Genomic DNA, 11,926 nt, shown 5'->3' on the forward strand with positions numbered 1-11,926 from the left:
ACTGTCCACAATCTTTATAAGAAATAACAGCCACAATGTTTTAAAATGAACTTTAAGGGATCTGCGTTCAAATGGGAATCACATGTTTGTTTTTTACATTTCAGACTACTTTCTATAGTGCAGGAAAAATCTTGTTGAATTGGATTGGCACTCAAAAATGTCATTGCTGTACACTATCTTTAATGGAGCTTTGACCTTTGTTGAAAAGGCAGGATTTAACACCCTAATGAAAAACGTATGCCATTTAAAAGCTATCTGGCCCACGATAGCTTGTTTCGTAAAGCACTTTCCTGAGTAGCCATCATGTCCTTTTCAACACAGATTTTCAGGGATTGGCGTTCTCTATCTAAGAGAGAAACATGTTGATTTTGAATACAGGAGGTGTAAAATCAGCAAACTATTTTTTTTCAGGCCATTTGATCCAAGATAATCCAGGAAGTTAATATCAAAAGTCAGATTTGTTGGTAAACATTCTTTAAACATTTAGCGCGTGATACTGTACGTATGGCTGAATTAACACTCCAGTGCCCAATGCCAATTTAAAATCTATATTATACATGGTACTTGTGGGATTTTTTTTTATCCTCTTTTAAAACAGGTCTGTCATCTAATTCCAATCTGGGGACACACAGTGGCGACATTTCTTCCCCATATCCCAACGACACCTGCATTGATTTTTAAACGTGACATAAAATAACAACTGGCGTGACCAAGAACTTTATAGATCAATAGAAAATGGATGTGATACAAGATTTACATACATTACATTGAGCTAACAACCACAACGTTCAGGATTCAATCACTTTCACCATTCAAACTTTCAGGCCAGCATCACAGGTAAAAATCAATTGATTTGAAAGGATATTTGATCTAAGATAGCTCAGGTTGCCAACAGAAGAACCTTGAAAATTTTGAGTGACAACTGAGGCGTTCAGGGATTATCATTAAACGTCCCTACAACAAACCTATTGATTTTAAAGGATATTTGATTAGTTTTTGATTGCCAATTTCACACTTTCAGGGAACAGGGTTCTGCTGTACGTCAAAGGAAGAACCCTAATGATTTTGAATGAGAAAAGATTCAGGTCCAGTTTTTTTTCCAAGAAAATGTTCGTAATCTTCAAACTGATTGATTTCTAAGGGCTTCTGACCCTTGTGCCTATATCTAGCGCCGTGGGTTTAGTTGCCTAAAACAGAGTTTGAACTAACAAAAAAAATGGATTCCTCCCTTTTTGGTGAAATTTAAAAAGGAATTTTTTTGTTGTGTGCCAAAGACAAAAATTGTCATTGATAGGAAAAAGAAATGTCATTGATGTGGGACTTTATCCTATAGTCTCATGACAGTTAACCGAGACTGTTTACAACTTTCACATCACTCCCGAGCTTTAGCCATCCAACCATCGGTGCCTTCTCCATGTCAAAACTCCTGACATTCCGAGCAGGCATTTGGAACAACAACAAAAATAAAAGCCATCTGATTAAACCTTGCACCTTGATCCCAAAACATATTTTCGTCAAATGTGGAAATGTAGAGGGTCTATTTTTTTTTTTTTAAGGAATCTAATGTAGCAGAAACATATACACACATATGTGTTCTTCTTAAAACCCTCTTTGCCAAAGCTGGTGCGAGACATCAGCCTGAAAAACTACACTACCCATGATGCATCCCTGGAGAGATGGCGTGCAGGAGGGCTCAGCACTACTGTAAAAAAAAAAGACATTATTTGGTGACGTTGCACCATCTTACTTGTAAAATATTCTCATTTTGGTTTTGTTTAGTTGTTGTTGCTGTTTTATTCCTGCAGCGATATGACAAGAAGGGAGAGATGAAACTTTCTTTTCTTTTTTTTTTTTAAATGAAAATAACATTGTGAATCCAATGCATGTCACAGCTTTTGTTGCATGAGGAATGTGCCTGCTTTGGAGCTGAGCTGCACAGGGGCGGCTGCGTGCCGACAAAAAAGAAAAAAAAACCCTGTCAGAGGCCTAATATGTATTTTATTATGGAAAAAAAAGAAAGGACAAAGAACCTCTCTTACACAGTACTTGAGCAGGGCTTCCTACAATAAAGAAGCATTCTTTTGTAATAATAATGCTGGACTCCTGTCATGTTTGTGGGAATCATCAAGCTATGCTCACTGGACACCTGGTGAATTTTGTTAGGTGTTGAGTGCAGACAAAAAAAAAAAAAAAGAATGAATTAAACGCATCACAGAAGCCTACTGGTTATGATGAAAAGAAAAAAGTGTGATGAGCATAAAACCGAAAATGAAACTCCATCAATGTGAAATATTGCTTGATGGTGTGCCTTGCTGTCTTCACGTGTTTCTTTGGTGTGTGAAAAGCATGCTTGGCTTCATCATCGATCCGCCGACTCAGCCATTGAGGAAATTTTCATTTTTTAATGCTATCAAATAGTCTTGCCTTGCTTTTACTGTCGATTTAAGATTAAGCACACAGTTGTTCATTAATCTCATCAGTTTTGTAACAATAGTGAGCCGAGAAGAAGCTGCTTGGCCTGAGTTCATGCTTTATCAACATTGAGTTGCTTCTTGTTCTTTGTGTCTTAGTAGTCTCAGTGAAGTGATGAATATAAAATGGAATTGCTACCAAAATTTTTGAGTTGCTTTGCATTTTGTGTTGTCATCAATTTCTACAGAAATTCATTCATGAATGTCCCATCATTCATCCATCTTCTAGACCAATTACAGTATACTGTTCAGTATGTCATTGGGCGTTTGTCACTGGGAGTTAAGTAGTCTCACAGTATGTAAGAATACTTAAACAATAAAAAAGTAGTGCACAAATTGGCTTGGAAAGTGGTGTGTCTCAAAGTATGATGTCATCATTTAGGCTCTTGTAACCAAGGGTAGTGAAGTAGCGTTTGAATAAAATACATTTCAATTTTGTTATTCATTTTGTTATTAAAACTTATATGTTATACTGCCAAAAATAATAATTTAAAATTATTTGTCCACAAAGTTTATTGAAGTCCACCAAGAGCAGGTAAGCTTTAACAAGGGTGTACGCTAAATTACAAATCAGTTTAATATAAGAACATTTTATTTCTTCACCACTAATTGAATACGAAATAAATTACATTCATTGACAACATATTAAAAATGAAAAAATAAATGTTTGACTCACCAAAACCGCTGTTCCTCACTTATTTCAATAGGAAATCCGTTCCTCTTTCCTCAGAAAGACTTCCATGACTTGCTTGTAGAGTTTGTCTGTGTGTTTTATTTCCAATAATAAATCATTTTGTATTGATATGGATGCCAATACTGAAAGTCGCGTCAGTCCAATTTTCGTTTTGCTCCTCTTCAGCCATTTTGGGTAAAAAAAAAAAAAAAAAAAAGAGATTCGGTATTTCTGCGGGTTTGGCTTCACTTGTACGCTATGCCTTCAATGCAGAGAACCCAAGCAACAGTGTAGTTTGGTCGAGCAGTTTTAATAACTTTAACAACTTCGGTTTTTCAACATTAAACAAGTTTGATCAACATAGCACCACCTCCCTGCAGTGAGCATCCAATCATGTCACGGTCAACGTGATGCTTCTAGCTTGCCAACTTATAATTCGATTGGCTATTGTAGCTGGTTATTGACTATACGGGCCCGTGCACATATGTCTTTGCACAGAAGCCCGCAACTCTCGACTGGAATGCCCTTAAATGGGTTTGGTTGCAGGCACATTTCATACAGCCTGGCGCCACAAGTTAGCTGAATTCTTATTGGCTAAAAACTCTCACCTAAAACAACTGGAAGGAGCGTGACCAAATGGATATGACACGGAGAGAACATAAATTCTATAGTAAGAATAAATTTAAAATGAAATTGACTTTTATTATAATGATATGATTATTAATCGTGATGATAATGATGTCTGAAGTATTACTATGAAGTATTGCTTACTTTTAAATCAACTGTTGAACTATAAATGCTGGCATTAAATTCAAAGTGTACACCAATTACATACTGATAGTTTATTTCAGACTAGTTTACCAGAAGAATAAAGAGACAGCACAAATTAGCTCCTTTGTGGGGATTGCATGTATTTCCAGTGAGAACATTCATCTCATCAGAGCATCATTGAGGTGCGAAATGTCAGTGAACACTCCAGGGAAGAGGGAACTTAAAACATGAGTATTAAGTATGACACAATGCACTTAATGTGCTCCTTTCAATGGGATCATGTTTTTGTAAAATGCACAAAATTTCATTGGTGTAATATTACCATAAATAGAAAAAAAAGGAGTGAGGATGCTGAGTGCATGTTGAAACAATTGCTTCAAGAGGCACACCGAAGACAAGCAAGACTTAATCATTTCTAAACATGACTGAAAACTAGACACAGGGTAAAATGGGGGAGGAAAAAATAACAATCCAAAAATATATTTTTTATGCTCATATTTATATATATATATATTTATTTATTTATTTACGAGGTAAGTATACACAAGAATGAAAACATCCAGGTTTCAAAATAGCTGTCTCTTGTTTCCCTTCCCTCTAAAGGTGTCCTTTGTCTTGAGAAAAAGAAGGAAAGCGCCCTCTTGAATTACAAATGTAAAAATAACAAGAGGAAAATCTTGTCACCCAGTCTCCTCAAGAAGTAAGAGTCCTTGAAATGAGCAAAATGTCACACCAAAAAGCTTCAAGCCTCACAAAAAATAGTGATAGTTTCAAAACCAGCAAGGGGAATCTTGTCTTGTCAGAAGACAAAAACATAATCAAGGTGTCTTTGTGCAACTCAAAGATTTGAGACGTTAGACCAAACCAAACCAGCAAGTGAAGCTGGTGACTCCTCCTTGTGGTCATGCCAGGTACTGCTGCATGGCTGTCTTGGCCCTATAGGGACACAGGAATGAGTTCATGTGTTGTGTTGTTATAGTTTTACTGTGATGAAGAGAGCAGAGGTGAGCTGAGGTTCTCACCTGTCGCTGAGGTTGGCGTCGCAGGCCTGTGAGAGCTTGTGCAACATGTCGACAAACCCTAATTCCCTCAGCTTGTCCTGGCGCTCTTGAGAACCTGATTACATATAAAGCAATGTCATTCTTCCATTTTGAAATGCTAGGGCTTTTTAAGTGAGCCTAGGGTCCGTTAACCTTGTCTTCATTCTATTTACGATTCAGACACGCAAATCAAAAAACAAAAATCAGGGCATTTTTCTTTTTTCCAATTGTAGTTGGGTTTAAAATACAAAATAAAAGCACTTTTTCAAGAAAATACAACAAAGTTGGATTTATTGTTGTTTGAATACTGTGATTTTTTTTCCCCCAGATAATTTTGAAGAATCCAATATGTTAATCCAAAATGTAAAAATGTAGGGATATTTCAAGGTCACTATTAAAGAAAAAAAAAGCCATGTTTTAACCTGTCCTTAGTGGAAGTATAAGAAGGTGATGATGATGCACCTCGGCCCTTCTAAAAAGTGAATGAGAAATTGCTTTATATCTATCGCATGTGAACGTTTCCACGAATTTAGTCGGACGCCGCGATGGTGTTTGTGCACAAGTTTCCAAGAGGGATTTTTCCGACACAAAATAAGAGGATGCCATCGAGGAGGCAATAAATAGTGCGGCAAAGCCAGCCTCTACTCAAAACGACAAGTCAAGCCAGACTCCTCTCATTTTGTTTCATTCGGAGCATTCGGAAAATGTCAGCCGATGAGCTGCGGCACGTCACTTTCGTGAGCTGTCTGTTACTTTACGTTAGTGTGCTGATATGAAATGAGCACATTTTTAATTCATCTCATGATTGAAATAAACCTTGTATTGAGAGTATGGTGAATGGGGAGCTGGGCGTGACAAGCGAGGGAGAGGGCAAGCGAGTGACTGCGCTCAAGCACTCCTCTACTCGAAAAAGAACAAGCCAAGTCAGCCACCCCTCATTTTTTTCCCCCCCATTCTAGGCATTACGCTTAAGGACCGTATACGAGAAGCGCTTGTCACCCTCAAAATAAAAGACTCTAACTACGCATCAGTAAGTAAGTCTTGCCATAAAGCCTTCATAGCTCACATGAAAATGGAAAACATTTAGAAATAATTGATCAGGGTCTCATGTTTTCAATCTTTACAATAGCGCTACGTAAACATTTTAATATCCACCATATTTTCATTTTAAGACCCTCTGTTACTTTATTTTTTTCCCCATTTCTGATATTTTGCACACCTTGACATTTTGCACTAACTACAAAGTCAGCAAAATTTTAATGCATTCACTATTGATCGATTTCAATAGGATCCTTGCAGTGAGTGTTGCTTACCGTCCTCCTCATTCCAGATGAGGTTGGAGATGCAGAAGGTGGCAGCAAGCTGCAGTTTCACATTGGAGTGACCCTGAGGGTTAGAAATATGTCAAAACAAAACAATGGCAACTGAGCCATACAATCAATAAAATGTAGTTGTTTTTAAGGCACCTGGTGAAAAGGTCCTCAAAATTTCCTTGTCAGAATTATACTTGAACCAAATAAATCCTTATGAGGACTACCAGCCCAGTTTCACTTAGGAACTTGGTAGCCATTACGATTACACTGTTGCTTATACAACACTGGTGTTTGTTATTGTTTTCCGCTATTTCGCAGGACTGTATGGTACACCTCAGTTACTGCGCAACATGTTTCGTGTTTGTACTTTGTAATGCGGAAGAATAATATCCTTGTAAAACTTGATATATTAGGGGTGAGAATAGAGGTTTTTGACTAATAAAAGTGCAAAAAGACAAATGAAGTAGATAATTTAAGGCTACGTTGGCCATTGCCAGTAGACTTAACATTGATTTGATTTGCTGGCTTGGATCATTCTGTGGTTTGCATTTTGTGCAAAATCTGTGATTGTCTCTAATGTCATTATTTGCTGGTTGATCAATGATATCATCGATTGGATCTGCAAAATAAGATACGGCAGTCAGCAAAATCTTGTTAACTGCAGGGTTGCTCTGTGCTGCCATCATGTATGTGGAAGTCCAAAAGCTAATTATTTTGCATTTTCCATGTTTATTTTTCCCAACAAAACAAATTGCCTAACAAGGCAATTCGTCCTTTTACTAACAGTGGTGTCAGAAAAGTTTCCATGGCTCTGATTGTTGGACCAAAACTCAACCGATGAATTGGAAAACCAACAAAAGAAAAAGAAACCTGAGTGAGAATTTCTATATCACAGGAAGAACAATTATATACGTAACAATAAAAATAAGTTAATAATGGCTTGAAAGCATATAAAATCTACCCCAACCCCTAATGGCGACTGTCGAACCATCAGCATTTGAATTTGCTTGATTTTAATGTGACTTCTGTGTTATTTACATCTGTTGTATGTGCAATACATTTAATAAAGCTTTACTAAAAAACATAAATAATCATGTCAGCCTAACAAGTGACTAAAGGGACCAAGTAACAACTGACGCTCAGAAACAACTTCTGTTGTTTGCACGTCGCGCCGCAGACAAGTCATGTGACAATGTGTCGGCCACATGATGCAATGCGGTCTGTCGCTTACAAGTATGTGGGAGTATAAACCCAAAGTGAAGATAGAAGTTGTTTAAATAGATGTATGGTGTCATGTAACCAGATCAGTGATTACAAAAATGCCTAAGAGATTTTGTTCGCCACAAATTTGAGCCTTGTATACAGGGTGGACGGACTATACTATATAGCATATTGTTTGCGTTTAACCACATCAACAAGGTCAAAGCTTGAGCAAACAATGGTGGAAGTTCGACTTTGAAGAAATGAAAACACCTTAATCCGATGCACACCCCTACATTTAGAGGGCCCTTTGTTGTTGCCCACAGCTTTAATTATGACCACGTTGCTACAAACAAGTAGGCCTACCATATAGTATTTCACTTTCTGCAGCATGTCGTCATTGGTCATGATAAGCTCCTTGGCTGTGTTGCCATCAGCGATGTAAGCGAGAATGCACAGTGTCTGTTCAATGATAAAGTTGCAATACAAAACAGTTACAAAAAAAAAAAAAATTGCGAAGCATCGAACATCAAGCAACTATCAGGCTCCTTTCACCTGCTCTTTGACCTCCACGCTGTGCTCAGTCTCCAGGATGAGTGTGACAGCCTGCATTATTTGCTTTCCATGAGAACTCATGATCTGATCGATGTGCTGAAATCAAAGAAACATGATGATGATGATGCAACACGCTGGTTTTAATATGCAAGTTTATTTAGAAATACCACTAATGTGACATTTAATCTGCGAATCTCAGTTCAAAACAAAAAAGGTAAAAAAATACAACTGAGATCATGTTGGGCAAGTGTGCACACCAGGTGTGGAATAAGTCCGAGTAAATCAACTCCCTCAATTAAAAAAAAGACACGAGATATTGGACACAAATGCCTTTGTACCGCCGGCGTGTCGCGGCACAACAGCTTGACTCATCTTTCTATTGCATCTGTTGGTCTCGACCGCCAATACTAACAACACAAAATTGTTCTGAAATCACGTTCCACCACCAAATTAGGGTGCTGACAAATGACTCAATTACATTGACACAGATTTTTGGCATCTGTTGCCAGTGTTTACCGTTGGCTTGGGTTCCTAAAGCCCGGCGTACATGAGATGCTTGCTAATACGCCATTGACGCCTTGTGTGTTCAATTTTGAGATGGCGCTGCGCTATTGATGGTGAGTATCAAACCATTTTGGTGATTTCGGCGCTGCATATGCAAGGAATGGAAGCCAACCGTGTGGCTATTAGCCACGGCGAATGCACTCTTCATACCCAAACTAGGCAGCAGCTAGCAAGTAGATTTCAAAAGCTCTCCTGGAGAATATATTAGTGATTTTTGGTAGGATAACATCTCCAACGGTGTGACTATGAACCACGGTGCATGCGCTCTTCATACCCAAACTAGGAGACAGCTAGCAAGTAGATTTCAAAGGCTCTCCTGTAGAATATATTAGTGATTTTTTGTACAATTACATCTGCCTTCAATAAAGTCATGTTGCCATAAATACGGCAAGTACAAATAGGACAAGGCGATGGAAGAGATTGTTTTCATCCTGTCAATTTGGAGCCCGCCACCTCCAAAGTGATCACCGCAACCCCAATCACTTACAAGGTGCAGTAACCATTGGACGGACAGCACCTTGTTTGCGGTGAACAGCACCATCTGCGATCAGGAGCTATCTGCGGCCAGGGATGATGACAACACCATTGGCACTTTGTGTGTACTGTTAACAACTATGTCTATCATAAATTAGCCACTAGCTAGAAGCACTTGAATTAAGTCCATAAAGTCTGGTGTGATATGTGTAAATGACACACTTTGATGGTGAGAGCATGACACAGTTGCCGTTTGTACAGATCAGTTTTTAACAAACCATGCTGACTCAAATGTACTGTATCAGCCAGCAAATTAATCCCATAGACCAAGATTGGGAAGGGATTGGGAGGCGGAGGAAAGAATGTATATATACCCGACGTGCAATTCAAATTTTCTGTAAGACATCCAAATGCCCAATATACCCGATTGCTATGCTACATTCAGTGCACACCGTATCAAGATTCAAAATTAGCCAGTCACTCTCAAACGCAATGAGAGTCAAAACACAACTGTGACCTTTTAAAAAATGCTGCTGATTAAAAAAATAAACTTTGAGTGTTTTATGGGGTTTCCCTGGGCATTTATTTGTTTATTTTGGCCCCAGCCAATGAGGATGGATTTCCAGCACAACAGTGCAAAGACCAACCCAAGTTCTACTTTTGGCCACAGTAAAAGATGGCTAAACTAAGTAATTTTAAAACAAAAAGAAAACCTATTCCAGATGTAGATGCAGCAGTTTACTCTCCAATTCAATAGACAGTTTTGAAATGAGTGTGACATTTTGTAAAGCTTTTTTGGCACTATATGGTGTAGCTTTTTGCTGTTATGATTAAATTTATTTTTTCCTTTGTAGAAATATAAATATCTACACATCATGTGAAATGCTATTCAAAAAAAGAAAGAAAGAAAATCATTAATTGTGATAACGTTAACAAAAAAAATGTGACTGACCAAAAAAAATTGGTCAAAACGTTTTCACTAACGTCAAAACGTTAGTGCTGTCTGTGTGTGTGTGTTCTCACAGGGCGTGTTGACAGGAGATTCCGCAGCAAACCAAGCGTCTTCATTAGAACATTACCATCAGGATCGGAGAGTAAGCGAAAAAGCTGCTCTGTGCCCAAACATTGAACAATCTCCACTTTCACCTTCTGGTCTGCCTGGAACGCCATGTTCTGTGTAGTTCAGATAGATACATAAAGCATGTACAGTTAGCAAAACTGTCTTTTTCAATTTGATTTTGGAGTGTGTTCAGGGAAAATTTCTCACCATTAGGGCCCAGATTCCATTGACCCGAAGTGCAGGACTCTCACTCTGGGTCAGACTGCATAGTAGTTCTATGACGCCTGATTCAAGGATGGGCTGCACATACGCACACACAAACACGCACACACAGAAACGTGTGTATTTTATCGGGCCAATGCCGGCTCTAGCAAGGCCACGACGTGGTGATCCGAAAGAGCCACCACGTAAAAAGGCCTTCACATACTGTTTGACTCTGAAGAGGGTTTTGAAAAGTAGAAAGTACTCTTGTGTGGCTACCTCTTTACTGGGTGAGAACTCCAGTAGTAAGTTGCATAGTGTGGAAGATGCCATGACCAAGACTTCATCAGGGGCGTTTTGCAACAGCTGCACCACAACAAGTAGAGCCAGTAAGAAAAAAAGCACCAAATTATAAAACTCACTTAAATGTCTGCAATTCCTCAAATGGAATCAAAGTGCAATACATTTTTTTTAAATTGTTAAAATTCAACAATTTGTAATGCTGACCTTCATGAGGGGCTTCCACACAGCGTGATCGTGGAAGCTTGTCCTTAGCTGCTGCACTGACCGTGAAAGACTATGTAGACATCTGGAACAAGAACAGCATACGTTACACAATATCGCAGGTGTAATATACATGTATTAATAACAAAGTTGAGAATTTGAAATTTATATATGATAAATGTAATTTATAAACGTTACTTTTTCATAAAAGTTAAAAAAAAAAATGATTTATTAACATAACCGTTCTCACCATGCTGCACCTGGAAGTGTATCTGTTTATTAATGTCCGGACATTTGTTCCATGTTCGGGTGATCTAAGATCCTGAAATTTTTATATACTATACTTGTGAACGTGTGTGTGAACGATCATTTGTCAATACGTGCCCTGCTAGTGCTCGTATCAGGCTTACTAATCTGAGCGGCATGCTACTCGTGGGCAGGTCATACTAAATAAAAACACAGTTCAGTTTACGTTCAACTAGGGCACAGGTGTCAAGCTCAAGGCCCAGGGGCCAGATCCGGCCCGCCACATCATTTCACGCGCGCGGCCCGCGAAACGCCCATTCCAATTCAAGTTTCCGGTCAAAATGTGTAAGTCAATTTGAAATTGTTTGGGGGAAAAAGCAAGCGCTTTCTTCCCTCACCCTCTCTCTGATTTCAAAACTAGTTGAAAGTGTGACAAATACACCCAAAATGTATTTTATCACAGTCATCCCGGCCCTCTGACAGAAACTGTAACTGCAACGTGGCCCTCGGTATGAATGAGTTTGACACCCCTGAACTAGGGCTAAATGATTATGTCCAAAATAATAATGATTATTTCGGTCAATATTGAAATCACGATTATTCAAGTCTATTGCCATTTTTTTAAACAAGCAATATATACACAAGGCTTCAAAGCTTGATACTTACAAGTAATAATAATAAACTAGAATTGAGTTATTATGTATTGAGAGTTTAGAGTTATTATTTGCGTTATTATTGTTATTACTTTGAGTATTAGTATATTGTGATTGCACTGGAGGAAAAGTTCCCTGATATAAATATTGCACTACATGTTATACCTTGCTGTTAAAAGATAAACTATCACGGACATACTA

At 38.3% G+C, this 11,926-nt stretch overlaps 1 protein-coding gene across 2 annotated transcripts in view; it reads right to left on the minus strand.

Moving 5' to 3' along the window:
* Positions 1-4,035: 4,035 nt before the first annotated feature.
* Positions 4,036-11,926, minus strand: part of LOC148423129 (armadillo repeat-containing protein 8) — a 20,820-nt gene continuing 12,929 nt past the window's right edge. For both annotated transcript variants that reach the window (XM_088416065.1, XM_088416063.1), the window contains 9 exons: positions 10,830-10,911; positions 10,602-10,688; positions 10,329-10,421; positions 10,085-10,234; positions 8,024-8,119; positions 7,835-7,930; positions 6,269-6,341; positions 4,938-5,031; positions 4,036-4,851 (listed from right to left, as the gene is read on the minus strand). In XM_088416065.1, the coding sequence (XP_088272191.1) occupies positions 4,818-4,851; positions 4,938-5,031; positions 6,269-6,341; positions 7,835-7,930; positions 8,024-8,119; positions 10,085-10,234; positions 10,329-10,421; positions 10,602-10,688; positions 10,830-10,911 (805 nt within the window). In that variant the 3' untranslated portion in view covers positions 4,036-4,817. The remainder of the gene's footprint in view (positions 4,852-4,937; positions 5,032-6,268; positions 6,342-7,834; positions 7,931-8,023; positions 8,120-10,084; positions 10,235-10,328; positions 10,422-10,601; positions 10,689-10,829; positions 10,912-11,926) is intronic.

This window comes from Hippichthys cyanospilos, chromosome 5 (genome assembly GCF_059441005.1).
Source record: "Hippichthys cyanospilos isolate Australia breed blue-spotted pipefish chromosome 5, RoL_Hcya_1.0, whole genome shotgun sequence".
NCBI classification, from domain to species: Eukaryota; Metazoa; Chordata; class Actinopteri; order Syngnathiformes; family Syngnathidae; genus Hippichthys; species Hippichthys cyanospilos.